At 40.0% G+C, this 18,409-nt stretch overlaps 1 protein-coding gene across 10 annotated transcripts in view; it reads right to left on the minus strand.

Moving 5' to 3' along the window:
- Positions 1 to 18,409, minus strand: part of FRY (FRY microtubule binding protein) — a 238,191-nt gene that overhangs the window by 146,093 nt on the left and 73,689 nt on the right. For 2 of the 10 annotated variants that reach the window (XM_013189379.3, XM_066989706.1), the window contains exon 1: positions 16,666 to 17,481. The exons of 6 other annotated variants lie outside the window; for them this stretch is intronic. In XM_013189379.3, coding sequence (XP_013044833.2) covers positions 16,666 to 16,735 — 70 coding nt within the window. In that variant the 5' untranslated portion in view covers positions 16,736 to 17,481. Of the gene's footprint in view, positions 1 to 16,665; positions 17,482 to 18,409 lie in introns of those variants that run through there. 2 more of the 10 variants (XM_066989709.1, XM_066989708.1) reach the window with 2 other exon arrangements.

Below are 18,409 nucleotides of genomic sequence, written 5' to 3' on the forward strand. Positions count from 1 at the left end.
TAGACCTCAGGGGAATATGAAAATGGAGGCAACTTACTGGATGGTTTAATTTTCAGGGAATATTTTAAAGAGAAAAAGTCAAATGAGAAAGTATATTGCCAGAATCGTTTTAAAATATGCCTTATAACTAGAAGTGAAAACCATGTAAGACTGTTTGCCGTAAGAAAAGCCTTATATAGAAAAGTGAAGCTCTCTGAAGAGAGACCTCTGTGCTCTATATTCCAACCATATTCCACTGACTGAGTGGATGTCTGACGAACGTAGAAGGATTATGGCTGAAATGCTATTACTGACAGCATGTTCACATGCACATGAAGATGGATCATCCTGAGAATCCGGAAGAGACTAAAGGCACATCTTTGTCTATAGCAAAGGTGACAGATCACCCACAGATGCCTGGTCATCTGCTACTGAGTAAAGCTGAATGAATATAAAGATTAAAGCACCATTCCTTCTATAGCATACTGAATTAAAGTTGTTTCATATTTGGGGGTACAAGGAAGACTGTGGGAACTCTGTATGCATTACAGAATTAGGTATTCCACCCCAAAAATACATAAAATGTATTGTAAATAGGGGTAGAATCGAAAAGATCTTTCAAAGGAAAGAGGGTAGACAATGTTTGGCAATGCTCTTTCATAAACCGTGATCTTACTGTAAATTCTATTAGTTACAAACATCAGATGTTGTTATGGGACATCACTTTGCATCAAACACAATGACAAGCTATATTAGCATAATGGGTTGTTATTCCCAGATCCATGTGATCAGTACTCCATGGCAACCCAATGATAATGAACGGCTTTGTTCGTGTGTCAGTAAGAAAGCATATACAAAATTATATGAAGCACGAACCTCAAGTACCTGAAATGGTGCATAAAGCTTTTAATAAATTAGGAATTTGAACACTGCCATTGACACTTCTTCCCATATATACACAAAAAGAGGCACAGAATATTTCACTGTTCTCTACCTTCTCAGTTAACCATCACCATGGTGGGGACCGAACACCTCCAAGACACTTTGACTCAAGTCAGTTGAGCAGTTGGGTGCTTAAAGCCGGCACATGGAACAGAAAGCAGAAACCCAATCCAAACGATAGCTCCAAACAGGATCCAGTACCGCCAGACCCAACACCTCCTATAATGCATCCTTACAAGGACCTCACATGCTTGGACCACTTCAGGTGTACAAAGCAAAGCAGAAAAGCAACTCTTCTTCTTAATTTGTTTTTTACAGGTTTTTATATAACAGATTTCTGATTCACTACAGTGTATCCTTGCAATATTAACTTCCACTAAGTAACAGGAGCACGACATGTAAAAAATATACAGGACTTTTTAAATGTTATTAAGTGAACAGTACGCTTTTTATGTACCAAGTCCAGGCCAACCAGGATCAAGCTACTAATCCAAACTAAATCAGTCTTTCACATGAGATAAGAAGATTCCAGGATGATGACCAACAAAGTGAATGTTCATTTGCACCAATAAATTTTATTCTATTCATTCTATGCAGCAGTAAATGCTGCATTTATAACAATAACATTTGTTGCATATTATTTTCTTAGCATTTTTAAAGAGAATGAATGAAAATGTGAAAGGATGACACTGAAGCAGATTATTTTAAAGAGCCTGGATATGTTAAAATTAACCCTCATGTATGCCAGGCAGTTAAGGAAAACCACACGGGTGGATCCTTTTCCTGCAACCAGACCCAGCCTAACTGGCCCTTACTCTCCATTTAGGTGAACGCACAGCAAAACCCTGGGACTCAGCGCTTTGTGCATGGATCCACTTTGTTAGATTTTTCGTACCGGACCAATCAACACTTGGACATCAGATTTGAAAGATGACAGAGAAAGAAACCCTCATGAGGAAATGGCAGGACACATGAGAAAAGTCACTATTTAAAGAAGTATGATTACCTGGTTCATGTGTTTAAACAGATCTCAGACATGTATCTCAAGTGCATACACTAGCTCATAATTTTTGGTTTATGTACTAAAATTTATATGCCCATTTTCCAGCCCACAGAGGAATTCGGATTCAAATGGCCACCTTAGTCACTCAGCAGATATAAACTATTCTCATTTACTTTGCCTTTACTGCCAGAAGGACATAGACAGAAGCAAACAAACAAGCTATTCCTTGGCAACTAACTCTACAGTAAGTGCAACATAATTAATTTTAAATTAATTTTAATTTAATTCATTAATTTAAAATATATCTTTAAAGATAAGGCTCAACAAGCATCCTGAAATGCTGAAAGTCAAAAGGGTAATCTTCTACTCAATACTGCAGGAAAGACGATGTCATGGAAGTGAGTCACAACAGGTGAAATTGCAAACATCAGGAATAAGGATTGACAAATGAAATATATATATATATTATATAAAACTTTATATTGTATTTTGATTTTATGATTCTGTAAAAAGAAATCAAAGATAATGTCCTTTTCCTGAAAAAAACCAACAACAAAACCACAAACAAACTTTGTGTGGAATACCATAATGCGGTAACTTAAAAATAGGGTACGTGGTCTTTTAAAAAACACACATTAAATCAATCTAACTCTAATTCCACTGACATAAGCAGTTAAACACCCCCTGTTCTTTAGTATATCTTGCTTAAACTATCTCATAACAATGTGACAGTTCTTGTACAGTTTATGGAAAACCACAGCTATAATTTCAATCCACAATAAATACAATGTACAAGATTTAAAACAGAAAAAAAAGAGATTAAAAAAGTTTTCTAGTCATTGATTGCACTGATCATTTGTGTCATAAAAATTTTAATGACAGAAGATCATTTTCTGTATAAACTAGCAAGATGTTATATGTCTGCACACACATATATAATAATAATATAGAGATTCAAACTTATCATCCAAGTGTTTCTAATGCTGCTTCTGTGAATTATGTAAGCACGTTCAACATAATAAATGTAAACTAAATCAACTTGAAATGGCATTTCTGGATTTCATATAATATAAAATAAAAATTTATAACAAAAGGCTACGCCCTGAGGATATTGTTATAGCGTACATGTAAGCTTTAAAATGCATGGCATCTAAGTCAGGTGGGCTTTAATAGAATTTACAGATAATTCAAAATTTGGTATGTGAATGTTTAGGATGCACTAGGTGTGCAAGAGGATCTGACATACTATACACCATTTTGAACTTAATTCAGAAAAATGCTTGATGGAAATAATTGGTAGCTACTTTGTAGATACTATCTCATTACTTTGCAGAACTAGGTGCCTTTTTGTAACACAAAAGTGACAGCATAATGTAATTATATCCATAATGTAATAATGTCTATATGGTGAACTAGTAATAATGGTATTAATATTAGGCAGAAAGTCATTCTAAGTATTGATTAAGTTCATAAGAAATTAAATTTACACAAATGTCTGACTTGCCAGTAGTGTGATGCTTCCATTTTTCTTCTTGAAGGACTACTGTTTGTCCTCAAAGAAATGAAAAAAAAACCTTACTCTTAATTGCCATTCTTAGCAGCTCTGCTGTAGCTGACAGAGTTCTGGATTTCCTACTTTGGGCTAAACACAGCTGGGAATTTGCACAGGTGCAGCCAGACATGTCCATGTGTCTTCTCTCACCAGAGACAACGAAGACAGTTAATGCTTCTCCTTCCAGTGGAGAGTTGGCCCTTGCAGTACAGTTTAGAAATGTAGACATCCTCTCCTTTTCCTTTGCTGATATTTATATATTCTAATTTAGGAATTAATACCAATGTCATGAACATACTATTTATCTTCTTCCAAATCCCTAATGCAGCTATAAAGTAAAGCCCAGAGTCCGTCCTTGCAGTACCCCACTGCTCACCTCATTCTACTGTAACAAGGAGCCACCAGGAACCACATTTCATTAACAGAGCCTCATGCCGGCTTTTAACACATCACTCATAAAATGATGATGCTTGAAATTATGACGAGTGACAGTCAAATATTCACTGATACCCAAATACACGGTCTGCTTTCTTCATTTACTGAGAACTCTATCAACAGCCCCCACACCTGTCTCCTGGCCCATCCTCACTAACAGATCCCAGGACAGATGAGCTTTTTGTATTAGCTTATAGACTGCCTATTATACTGGAGATGAAACATGTGTTAGGAGGTTATCTGCTGCTGCATTACAAGTAATAATAAGTGGAAAAGTAATCTGTTCAGAGTATTTCTTTCTACACCTACATCTAGGTAATGTAGCGTGTCTTGCATTACCTCATTGGACTCATTGGCTTTTGGAAGTCAAAATGGTAAGTGAGGCAATATAGTACATGTATGATTAATCTGATGCCAAATTAACCAGTTGTTGACCCAGTTACGCACAAATCACTTGCTGCTCTCCTTGCCTGGTAACATTTAACACTTTCTGCCACCGGCCCTACGCCCTGACATGAGGCAAGGCGTGCGCAATGCTGGGGGAATGTTCCCCAAGCAGGAGTAGGCCGCACACCAGGACTCCCATGCTGCATTCTGCGCCTGTGAGGGGACTTTTCTATCTATCACCTCCCCCATCTCCAGGCTGTTCTCTTCTTAATTCCAACTCTCACTACCCAGTTTCATCTCACTGCTGTATCTTCCCCACTTCAGGCTTGCCAACCCCGTCCCGGGCTCCAGTTCCCTGTTCCCCTCACCCAGCCACACGCGCTTGCCTTGTCCTTGCAGCCCTCTCATCCCAGCCCCATCCCTCCTCCTCTCCCTATCCTTTCACCCTCTTTCAGTTTCCCCTTGGCCCTGTCTCCTACCAGCCACTCTTCACTTCCACTCCTTCTGCCCACCAAGTGTCAATTCCCTTCTTCCTGATCTCTTCCCCACGATGACTCCCTTGCCTCTTTTCCCTTCGCTCCCGCTGGCTCTCTCCTTCCTGGGCTTTTCATCCAAATTCACTCTCCCCTCCGCACTTGGTTTCTTCTTACACTCACCTTAACAGGACAGTTGGCTGCACAGCTCCTGTCCCACACCCTCCCCCAAGATCCTCTTCAAGAGAATTTTTAACACGAACCAACTATGGCGTTTTTTTGTATTTTCACATTCTCAGGGAGGGCTGAACCACTTCTGTAGAAAATTCCAAAATTCACCTTCTGGGACATTCAGAAGTGATTTAGAAGTGTTTTAACCCAAAATGCTGAGCACGTGAAAATTTATTGGCAACAGAAAATGGGTTTTTGATAAAAATTAGGCAAAGTAATATACACAGATAATCATTAACAAACATTCTCTTTCTTTACTATCATCACATAAAATTCCAACCTGTGTATATTCACATTTTTTTTAAAAAAATGTCATTAAAATAACAATCCAATGATTCCAGTCATTTAACTTGCCAGGTAAATCTCCAGTTTCCTGTAGCACCCAGTACTACCTCCCCTGCCCCCTCCTGCTTGAACATGACAGACAAATGAGTAAAATAATTGCAATTTTAAATTTCATTTCCCTTGAAAATATTTCCATCTTCTGTTTTATGACATCCATACTAAAGACTCACTATGGAGAAGCTGAGACTTTGCTTTATTTACCATAAACCCAAATGGTTCTGTGTTTCAAAAGCAATAATTTCAAACTTTTGATCCCCAGAGAGTTATCATTCTTGATAAAGCACTCATCCCAGTAAAGAATACATACATTGCTCTACCACATCTTCCTTCCTATGAGTAACAGAACAAAAATCAAAATAACTGAGTAGCAATGGTTCTGATGGCACACGGATCACACAGATAAAAGGTGTGCTGAAGTTATTTGTTTCAGACATATTCCTTCAAAGTAAAAGAATTATAGCTAAGTAATTTTCTCCCCATTTAAAGCATCGGTAGCAAGAAATATGGACCCTGTGGAATTTAAAATAATCCAAGGACATTTCCATTTTAAAATTACTACTTACTGCCAATTAAAAATCTCATTACAAGTAATAACTAGTTGAGTCATGATTCACAATGTGTTGTTTGCCTACCAACAATCTGGAGGAAGAATGGTTCTTGCAGTAAAGGAACAGAAGACAGAGTTTTATTTCCAGTTCTAACACAGGTTTCACGTGTAATCTTGTGTTTTTCGGTTAATTTCTCTGTCTCTATTTGCCTTGTAATAGCAATAAAGGAATAATACCTCTGTCTTGAGTATGCATGTAATAATGCTGAAAGAATTAAAGTCTGCAAAGCTTCTAGATGGGAAACACTGAATGAATATTATTATAATGTGCATTACTGCAAGGTATTTTCAGCAGTTTCCCTGCATTTAAACTAAGGAATGTCAATTTTTCATCTTGTGAATGCATTTAAAATCAGCAAGACTGCGAGTTTCGTGTGCATTCCTTACAAAGGTGTGACTGCAGCTTGTCTCACGGCTGGGGCATTTGCAAAGACCTTCACAGCATGGGTTTTCTTATGCCGAAGATGAGAAGCTTGTGCTGCCATTTTTCTTCAGGTGGACTTCCCTCTTCACTACCTAACAGCTTCATTTTACACATTCTGTAGAAACTGAGGTATCTTTACTCTTTCCTGATTTTTTTCTGAATTTCATCAACATGTTCAAAAAAGGCAGGCAAACCAAATAAGCAGTAGAAAGGATGCAAAAAATTATTCTAGTTATAAGGGGATAAATTCCAAAACCTGTTGTCAAGTAGCTTAAGACTACTTTCAACATGTGACATTTCTGTAATCCTTGTAGACTAAAAAACTGATTCTGAAAATATACAACAACATATTATTGTGAATATATGCAGAAACCTACCCTACAAACTGCTCAGGAAAGAACTTTGGCTAGAAATCTATACTGATAATCTTCTGCATACAAAGGCAAATTGATCCAGACTTTTAAAGACATTCATAAATAACAATCAGAAATGCAGTAGGAAAGATAATTATGTATGTTTCCACTCAACAGATCTTGCTTAAGGGAATCAATATCAAAACAAAGAGATAAATGGACATCCTTTGAAGTTTAACTTACTCCACATACAAACTGAGACTCTTCAAAGACACGGAGACATAGGAGAGCTAGATATCCAGAGATTAGGAAAAAATGTTAGTATAATGATCACCATTTATAGGAGAATTCCGGCAAAACAATACCTTTGGCAGACTTCTGTGCTGAGCCAGGCACTACTAGTTACTTAAGAACTCAAGGGGATATTTATGAGTCTTTCGAAGTCAAGTCTTTCAAAATAAAACAGAAACCATCTGTAACTTCACAATTATAAAGCCAAAAGCAATAACAATCAAGATGTTACGTTCTTTTGATCAATCCTTGTCTAACACTAACACATCTAACATCCTCATATTTTAACGATACAGCAATCATGTTCTCCAGCTCCCTTACCAACTAGTGAAGACCACAGTCACCTCTCTACTTTATGTGTTAGTGCTGCATTTGATGATAGCAAATTTCTGAAAATGAAGAAATGTATTCAGGATAAAGATCAGATGGTGTTTCTGTCAAAAGGGTCCATGTCTGAAACTTCTGCTAAGGCTGCAACCACATAATTAAGTTCCTTATCAGGGATACATTCCCCAGGAGACAAGGCATGTGGGTCACTACAGTGATCCCACAGGATTTACAAAACAACAATCAGATTTCTCTTCAAACTAGTGGCCTGAAAAGCACCCCAAAATCTCCCTGCTGAGCTGTGGAAAAGCTGACTCTCCCAGGTGGCCCTATAACTGCACCGATGGCCTTGTTATCTGTGCACTAACATCAGCGTTGGTGGTGGTCTCACTGTATTTGTGATCTCTGTACCTCATGTAGAGGAGGAAGCAAGCAGCTTTCGACAGCTTAGTGACGCCACTGCTACTTGGCTGAAAGCAAACCACGAAGCCCGTGTTTCTCAGATGTGTTTTCATTCAGCCACTTGCTCCAGCAGGCTCTGCTGTCTGCTGTCAATAGGAAAGTTTTGAATGTGACTGTAATTTGAAATATACAGAAGATCCTAAGCATTTATGGAATTGCCAGCCTTCTCTGTAGCTACTGCAAGGAACCTGTACTCCTGATCCCTGGACTTGCACAAGCCCTGCCTTTCCCTGTATCACAAGTGCCATATCGTAGGCACTCCAGCAGCTGGCAGGCACGGGCCTTCACCTTGCTGGTGAAGACAGAGGTAAAGAAGGCACTGAACACCTCAGCATCTGCTGTCACTACATCTCTTGCCCCATTCAGTGATGGGGCCACATTTTCCTTGTTCAGCCTTTTACCACAAATGAATCAAGAGAAAGTCTTTATTAGAATCACAGAATCATTAAGGTTGGACAAGACCTCCAAGATCATCTGGTCCAACCATCCCCCTACCACCAATGTCACCCACTAAACCATGTCCCCAGGCACCACGTCCAACCTTTCCTTGAACACCCCCAGGGACGGTGACTCCACCACCTCCCTGGGCAACCCGTCCCAATGCCTGACTGCTCTTTCTGAGAAGAAATGTCTCCTCATTTCCAACCTGAACCTCCATAGCAGAGCTTGAGGCCATTCCCTCTAGTCCTATCACTAGTTACCTGTGAGAAGAGGCCGACCCCCAGCTCCCCACATCTTCCTTTCAGGTAGTTGTAGAGTGCTTCTTGCTGCCCTTGATACTCCTTGAAGTTCTTACCTCCAGTTGAGCTTTAAGTTTCTAAGCACCATCCCTGCGTGCCTGGGCAACGTGCATAAATTCCTTCTTTGTAGCCAATCCCTGCTTCCACCTCCAGTTTACTGCCTTTTTTGCATTGGAGCTCAGCCATGAAGTACCTGATAAGCCAAGCCGGTCTCCTCATACATCTGCTTGTTTTTCTGAGGATTGGGGTGCCCCACTCTTGCACTTGGAAGATGTTGTCCTCAAAGATCTGCCAGCTTTCCTGAGCTTCTTTGGCATTCAGAGTTGCCTCCCATGGGACCTGACTAAATCTATTCTCCTCAAGTCCATGGTCTATATTTTGTCACTCTCTTTCTTCACTTTCCTCAAGATCCTGTACTCCAGACAGTTCTTCCTTGTTAGTGGACAGCAGATCCAGCCACACATCACCAGGTTGGTGATCAGGTTGGTCCAACCTGTATCAGGAAGTTTTTCCCAACACTCCCGAAGAACCTACTTCACTGTTTGTGTCCCACAAAGTTGCACTTCCAGTAGACACCACGTGAACCAGTGTCTGCAATCCACTGACTTCCTACAGTTGTTTAAAAAAGGTTTTGCCCATTTCCTCACCCTCATCAGGTGGCCTGTAACAGGTTCCCACCATTGCGTCACCCTTAAGTCCTCCCTTCTGATCCTGACCCACAAACTCTCAACCACTGTCATCCACCCATCCCACAGAAGAACTCCATACTTATGAGGAGCTTCTTCATTAAGACAGCAGCCCCCATCATCTTCCTGCAGGTGTTTCCTGAAGAGCCTGTATCCATCCATCACAGCACTGCAGATGTGTGAGATGTTAACCAGTTCCTGCTACTTTTTTTTCCAGAGTGCATGTGTTTGTGTACATATACTTTAGGTGGGTGTCCCTCCATCCTGTTTTACAGTTCCTGAGGTCTCTCTTGTTCCCGTTGCCCTGCACCCTTTGCTTCCCACTAACTGCACCATGGTTTGTAATCTCCCTCCCCTGTCAGTCCTAGGTTCAGGCTCTCAGGGGGCTGATGAGCCTGTTGGCAGACGTCTCACCCTGCTTTGTCATACTATTGAACTTCTTTCCACTTACATTCTTCAAAAATATAAACAGTATAAGAACAGGCAATATCTGGCTGCAAGAGCTGTTGTGAAGTTTGAACGTAATACTAAGTATTCCTTTTAGCTGAAGCAATAGACAGAGGACTGGATGATTGAGAGGAACGTATATTAAAGGAGAAGGGATTTTCTTTCTATGGACAACTGATTCAGGTAACTACAGTGAATGAAAAATCACCTACTCACAAATAATTCAGCTACCTACCTCTGAAATTATTCTGCAGCCCTAATTTATCACCAAAACAACAATAGCAACAACTCCACTGTTGATGCTTTGAAGCAGAGGAGAGAGCGATGCAAAAGATAGACTGGTCTGGAGAAGGAACTAGCTCTGATGTTCAGAAGTAGGCACAGGTAGAGGTGTCACTGTTATTGTAAATATGTTTTACCAGCTCAACTGATCTAATAGCTGGAAATCAGCCAAAACTGCCTCCTGCTCCTAGCCATGTATCCACATCCCCATCCTCAAGCTGACACCAGCATCTACACCATTTTAGGGAGTTTAGCTGACAGGATATCAGCTCTACAGCCAGTTAGGCTGGCAGAGAAGGGGTGGAAGCGTGGGGACAGGGACAAGAGGCTGGGATGGGACTCATCCTCCCAGGCACAGAGTCTGCAAATCCACACCTGCCCATCGCGGGTTCAGCACCTGCAGGAATTCAGTCTGTAGGGCTACCAATTCTGACGTGCAAGAGCACCTACTAATCATTTTCAAAGCTCAGGAATGAATAAAGAAAATAAAGCTGGACAAGCACAAGCAGTCATGATTCTGGAGGTGCAGAGACTTTTTCCTGCTACCCACAATGTAAACATATAGAAGAATGATTAAAGTATTAATGAAATGAGTGGATCAGAAGTGACTGAGATGCAAAGGGAATGTTAAATAGCATTTTGGTTTATGCTAATGAAAACATCCCCCACTACTAAACAATGGACATTTCTGTATGCTTTATACACCTACAGTAACCTGCATATCATCACTTCCCTTCAGATACCAAAACTTACTCAGTGTTGTTTTATATGCATAAGGAAGACCACAAGATATGTTAGTTCCTTCCCTGGTGCTTCTCAGTAGTAGCTAGCTGGACTGGGAAAAATAACAAACAAACAAATAAACAAAAACCCTGCTGGTAGTTTGATAAACCAACAGTACTGCAACATCAGATATCACAAATTAATCACTCAAAGAGGATACTAATAGTGTAACAGAACTGTTTTGTTTTTACTACAAATAAAATTATTAGAACTTTATTGAAATATCTCCCAGTGATTATCTATGCCTTGTTTATGCCCAGTTTCCAGAGTATTTTATGTTTTGAGATGAGGACTGCCCTTTAGCCACAAAAATTTATGCACTAAGATTTCACTCAGTCTACTTATAGACGCTTACAACAATAATCCAGAGTTCCTAAAGGCAAGTGAACTCACTCTGTAAATAAACTGAATTTTGCAATAGAGCATTTCTGATTCTCGCATCCTTTTCTTCTCCTAATATGGTAGAAACAATTCTGGAAGGTCCTGAAGAGAATAGCAAACATCAAAATAAACACAAATCCTTTTTTAAGAGTTCTCAAGTCCCCGAAGTCATAAAACTTCAATTTTTCCTTACTTCTCGGAGGAACCACGTCAAAACGCAAGTTCTAAAATGGGCAACAACCAGAACACAAGCAGCCCAAACAAACACTCTGTTTTAATACCTTTTCCTGTAGCTCTATAGGGAGAGGATCAGATCTGAAGATAAGCTCAAAGTTGTACTGGGACACAACAGTGAGCACTATCAAGCATGTCACTTCTCTGCCGACAATCGCTGACTACTTGAAGCTGAAGAATATACTAAGCTCCCTAATTCCAGGCTCAGTGCACAGAGCAATCAGCTCCCTCTATTTAGCAAGAAAGCTTGAATTAACAGCGCCCGTTGTCCAAGGCAGAGTCACATGCCAAGGCTGGAGCAGATGCTAACCTTCATCCCAGGGCTCTCTAAAGGCAAGGCTGTGGAAGTGGCTGGTGTTGTGCAGGTGTGTTGGAGTGAGACCTCAGCAGCAAGCAAGAGGAGAAAGAAGGTCCAAGCACAGCCCCTGTCCGGGCTGCAGTATCCCAGTTGGCACCAGCCTGCCCTCCTGCTTACCACAGCTGCACATCCCAGCCCCTTCCCAAGCCCCTGGTCACCCACCAGCTTCAGGTGAGCGCGAATTCCTCCCTTACAGGGTGTTTGCTCCTTGAACCAGCTTCTTGGGGAGTGCAAGAGCAAGTGCCACAGCAAGAGGGATGGCAGCGAAGAAGGTGGGTGCTTCTTGTTCAGCAGATGTACAGACATACGTTTGCTTAAGCAGGCAGCGAGTAACATGAAGCAGCCTTGTCTCTCCCTTGGTACCCTGCTGCATTCACTTGGTTGTCTATGGTGTGCTTAGCAGTTTCAGCTCCAGGAAGGTCAGTGTTTGCCTGTAGATAACTGACCCCCCACAAAACAGCTGCTATCATCACCCTGCACGACAACATCTTACTAAAATACCAAAATAGCAGTGCACCACAGCGTTTACTCAAAAGGCAGACTTTTCCCTAAGAACCTGCCCAATGTCCTCCTTTCTCCCTTGCTCATGGACACCGCGCTTCACGCACATTTTCTGTAAAAATGGTGAATTTTATTGCTAAATGTTTTATATCCATTTAATGAAGGACTAAGTGCCATTAATTTCTGCTGCTGACGCAGCAGAAACATCTTTTCAAGAGCTGCACAGAGCATGGCTGCCCATTTGGCAGCCAGCAAGCTCACGGTAGGCACAGGGGCCATCGAGGAGTTTCTCTGGCATCTTATGCTCTTCTGACAAAACAACTCGTGTGGATGTGAGCACTGCGTTCACCTCGGTACGTGACCAGCCACTGGTCCTCCTGGGGCCATTCCCGGATGCTGCCGTGTTTGAGCCATGCAGGCAATAGCTGATGCCTGTGTGTCCCAGGGTTAAGCTGTCTCTGAAGCTACCGAGTGCCTTCTGCCAGCCTCTGTGGTAGGGACTGGGCACGCGGGGCCACAAAGAGATGGGTGGATAGGAGGAGGATGGAGCAATGGGTTTCTGGTGTGAGGATTTTGATTTGGATGTGTGGTTGCTGGAAGTATAGGCCATGCGAAATAGATGTGAAGTCCTCATACTGGAAAAGGTCTTATTTGTAACTTGAATTACACGCAAGGCCACTGAAAAAAAAACATCTCAACATTCAAAGGTAGATAATTCCAAATCGCTGAGAAACAAGTGTTGTCATCCTCAGAAATATCACCCCGAAGATAACCCCGTTCTAGGAGAAGCAGCAAATAAAATTAAAATGTTCCCTATGCAACATGTGCCCTCTCGTCTCATTATACAACAAGTCACCTTTAAATCTATCTCTGGGAACTGGGAGACAATGCAATGCAATTTCTACCAGCCCACGTAGCAGCTGACTTGTGAGAGCACAAGTGAGCCATCTACCTGTATGATCCTGAGTATTCCACAGCGTGCTTTCCTCCAGGAAAGGAACAATAAACTTAATTGCAGGTCTAATCTAGAAACTGCAAAAAATGGAGTTTATTATAGAATTTCCTACAGTTTATCCTGATGTTACTCGAGCTTATTGTAGCTTTTACTTTTAAACTTCTGTTGACATGTGTTGTTTTTTTTTTTGAAATTACGAATCTGAAAAATGCATTTCCAAATTAAATTCAGATTAAATAAAACCAGCCGGATCATTCAAAAAGTAAAAAGAGTCTAAGGACAGAGCAGATTTGAATGCTGAAGTTTTGGATACATATGCTATTCTTCAAATAAATTACAAATATTTTTCTTTTTTTAAAACCTATTTTATGACATTTCCATAACAGACATCTAAGAAGACTTTTAATTGCCCCAATTTTGGTGAGCCCTATTTTATTCCTGTCACCCTACTAACCTTGGGTGCGCGTGAGTACAGCTCACCTGGAGTGAGCATGGCCATTTTAGCAGTATTTTCAAAAAGAAGTAATATAAATGAGTAATGCATTTGTTGACTAAAACAGTGTTGATCAAAAGCACTTGTATTTTTAAGAAAACCTCAGACCACAAATGGTATTGGTTTAAAAAAGAAAAAAAAAAAGATTATTCTTATTTTCCAGCCAGAGACTCCCAATTCTGATCCCATCTCCAACACATCACAGGAATATTTTCCAGACCTTCATGACGTGCACGATATCTTATTGACATCTGCAGAGCAAAAGTCTGTTTTGGGAGCTGCACGCAGGAGTGTTTTGAGGTCTCTCAGTTTGGTGGGATGATTCAAAGGCCAGACTATGACTCTGCTTTTCTGTCCCCTAGGGAGAAGAATGCATGCTTACTGAGAACACTACTCACTGCATCATCCAGATGACAATAGTTCACAGGTACCTAAAACGAACTGACTCCAGTGCACATCAATTAGCTGTCTCCTTAGTTGGCTGATGAACGTGACAAACAAAGAAGCATCCTAGGTGAACACGTCTGCAAGTGCTCTGTGGCAATGAATTGAAATCCTGCCCCGTAGGACAAAAATGCTACTTTTCAGAAGACCTTAGAGAGAAAAACCTGAGCAAATTGTCAACCCAGAAGGAATATCTGAGCACATTTCATGGTATGGAACAAACCATGGGTGCGGCTGGAAATCGATCAGAAAATATTACTGCTCTGTATACGTTAAAACATGAATGAACAGAAAAGACTCGTTTCAGCTGGACTATAAAGCCCAGGAAGGATAAACACTACTTATAGCCTCTGTGGTAAGGTGCTAATTTATAAAAACATACATGGATTTGAGCAAGATGTATACTGTACCACCTATACTTTTTTATTATTTTTTTTTTAACAGTATGTTAGACCTCTTCCTATTAGGTAAATGCCCCGGCATAATTTATGGCTTACTTCTGCTCTTGGGTATGCAGACACAGCACCTATTCTCTGCAAAACATGTTCCTGTGCATGCATGTGCAGGCTTCGCAGCCGTTTCTCAAGCAAGGGAAGTGTTTTCTTCTGCTCCACCCAACACAGAACAGAGCTGAAGAAAGCCCTAGGTCTTTTGAACTCCCTGCCGTCTTCTTATCAAATTGTTTGTTTTTCAGCTAGAAAGGATATGTACAGATTTATGAACACAGCCTTCCAGACTGAAAGCACTAAAAAAAAAAAATTGGCAACAAGTTTAAGTCAATCTGGATTAATTTATTATATTTCCTCTTACTGTTTATTCAAATACAGTAGAAAGCATGTTTATCAGCTAAAGGTGTGTCAGAAATACCAATTACTCATATAACATTTCCATTTTTCTAAAACAGAATGTCATTTAGGGACTTCTTATCTCAGACTAGAACCATCTTTACTGTCTTGGAATATTTTCCATATACTTTAGTGTAGAAGAATAAAAATATATATTAATTAAAATGCTATACTTCTTTCCATGATATTTTTTATAGTCTTGTGTGCTGGTTTTACTCAGTCTTAAAGTTACAGTAATACATTGTAAAAATAATGCCAGAACTGATTTGATTTCTGCACCATGCAAGTGACTTGTTTGTCTTCTGTCATAAACTGGGACTAGCTTGTTATAATACATGTTATCACAATACACACTTAGGCTTTCAGTAACTAAGATTAGTCCAAAAAGGTGACTAAATCACAAAATTCCCTTCCCATTCTTGTGATACTGACTTGAATTATGCACAAAATGTTTTAGAAGTAGGGCAGATAAGCAATGCTGTTTAGGTAATAGCATTATTCCCTGGTGGCTTCACACTTGTAGAAAAACAGATTCAGACAAGCACTACAGTGTTACTGAGGTTACAAATGACCTGGAAAAATACAGTTTCTATGGATATCATGTAATGAAGACAAGCCTAGTATGACACATATCTAATAGGTATTTTTATTTCTTTGCAGGTATTCAGATACATGCCTTGCATGAAGCAGATATTGCATTTTTTTTTATAACACAGGATTTTAAAATACTAGTCTGTTATGCAGAAGTTATTAAATTATAGATAGTGGGATGATCAGAACCTTACTGAATACGTAACCAAGCTGGATTTTTCCAGAGACATTGTCTTCTATCTTTGTAAAACAGTTAATTATGGAGATCTAGCACTGTTAATGCAAGCTCAGATGGAAAAGGAATATACTGATTGTGTATCTTAAATTAAAAAGCAAATTTCTGACAGAGTTATCCCATGGCCTTACCTAATCTGAATATATTTGTAAGCACTAAATTTTATTCAGAAATCTTTATTATATAATATAGCTAAAAATCAGAAGAGTGATTGATTTAAACAGCAATAGACATCAGGAACAGCAATACTGAAAAGAGCAAGGAAGACCAAAATGCCATTTGTTTACATTCTGTATAACCCAGCTTGGATTAGATAAACAGATGGATTCTTTCTGGATGGAAATATTGCATAAGATTCTGAAATTAAGCATAGAGGGTGGGAAGAGCAGCTATAAGTAACCGATGGTTGGCTTCTTATCACATTAATATAATGGCTTTCAGACCTGAAGTATAACCATCATATTTTTGTCCTCGGTGCACGATTAATAAAACCCAACTTCTGAGCAATGCCACACCCTTGTGATTAAGCAGCATTTTCAAAAATATTTAGATAAACCCTGGACAAATCAAATAAACATGTAGGCAGGAAATGCTGTTTGGAATGCACTCCCTGCAATGTACTATCAGAGAGAGCCAGAAAGCAGCCTAACTTCAGAATTCAATCAAGCAAAATCTAGTATAATCTCATTACAGTCTTTGCAGTTAATGAAACCTATTGAAATCTCTGACACTCTGATTTTTTAGAGCTGACAAAAGCAAAAAAATTATTTGGTTTATATAACACACACATACAAAATTATTAAGATCTCATCCCTTAGGTTATCCTAGCTATTTACCAAGCAATGCGTAATATGAAAAGATTACTCTTCTGCTACTCACTATTGCTCCAGGATTTCAGTAAATATTTGATACTGATTTCAAAGAAGCCTGAATCCTGCTGGCTAGCCATGTCTGCTGCATACAAAGAGGCTTCTATAATTCTGAGCAGCTGAAGTGGCAGGTACTATGTATGTAGATGTGACTGTCACCAGTTAGTGATGTAAACGAGGGGTCAGAGGAGGAAATGAAGTCTCCGCAGATCCACTTCTTCCGTTCATGGTAGGTAAGCTCATTTAAAAAAAAATAAAAAAAGCTCAACAACAACAACAACAAAAACACACCATGAGGTTTTGTCCTTTGCTCTTCCTTCGGGGCTTGTAGTTAATTGTATTTGCGGAGGATTTTATTCCCCCGACCCCTCAATGTGGGTTTTCATTTATTCCACTCCTCAACTGGGCAAATCTCTCCCGGTCGGTTAAGGCATGTGCAGGACCCCAGCACTTGTTCCATAAGCACAGCGAGAGTGTCTTCTTGAAGGGTGCCTGAGCTGTGCTTTGAATAACGTGCAGTCTGCCTGTCTGAAGCTTTTTTCCATCAGAAGCTGACAGCCTGCACGTCTGCACCTCCTCTCGCAAACACAGGATCGGCTCGAAGCCCCTCTGAACACGTCTCTTCCGCAGCTGTAGGAATCTCACACAGACTGTTTCACTTTAGGAAAAAAAAAAAAAACAAACCAACAACCTCTAATGAATATCCTCCGCATGCTCTGGTCAGCTGCTCTCCTTCCGCCCGCTTCCAAGAGGAGCACGCTGAACTGTACACAACTGCATCACGCTGCGGTAAAGCAGTGCTGCGCCCATAGATCTGATTGCAGTGACGTTAAAGAAAAAAAAAAAGGGCAATCCGTCAGCCCAGTTGCACAAGAGAAGCACTTCCAGAGCACTAAACCCAAGGCTTTTAGGCTGCCTGGTTCTGCTTTTCTTTCCTGGTGACAGAAAAACATGTCATTTTTTCTCGACTTTTTTTTTTTAAAAAAAAAAAAAAAACAAAAGATGAGAGACAGCAAGCTGAATTCATGATGGCAAATAAAAGAGGCAGCTCCCTGCTTGCTATTCATCTCCAAAAGAGCCACAGAAAATTCTCAGTTTGATGTCATTTTTATCTTGAATAATGCTTATATTTTAAAGAAAGGAGGGCAAGCTGAATTAATATAAGAAAATGAGGAAGAGGCAATTCACTGCTTGTTAACCTCTCTGTATTTCCTGCAAAATATTTAATTGCTATTCCCACATTCTTAAGGTTTTATTTCTAATAATCACAGCACACAACTATGCGCATCTTAATGACAATAAAGAAAAACAACAAGCACCTCTTTCCCAAATATTTTTTGTTCGTTTTATATATTGTCGGTATCATCCTTCAAGACACTACTTTCTGGGAGTAACAGCACTTCTTTTCTCACTTTGTGGAATAAATTCACTGCATCATCTCATAATTACAGTATCTGAGCCAAAATGTAGCTTGTCTGTTGCTGATTCTTCAAAAAACTTTGCCAGTGGTTATATTTACACATTATTTTTAGCTTCAGTATGCACAATATTTGATCTTTGGATTGAAAGCTGAGGCGCACAAGAGTCACCGAGTCCAAGTTCTTGTGGTTCTCACTGAAAATATGCTAAATGGCTCTTGTAAACACAACACATCTGGAGATAAGGTTTTGTGTCTCCAGTAAAGGCAGGCTGTTGTGGGAGCTCACTTTATAAACCTTCTTTAAATTCCTAGTCTAAGTTTCATCAAAACCAGT

The sequence above is a fragment of the Anser cygnoides genome, chromosome 1 (assembly GCF_040182565.1).
Source record: "Anser cygnoides isolate HZ-2024a breed goose chromosome 1, Taihu_goose_T2T_genome, whole genome shotgun sequence".
NCBI classification, from domain to species: Eukaryota; Metazoa; Chordata; class Aves; order Anseriformes; family Anatidae; genus Anser; species Anser cygnoides.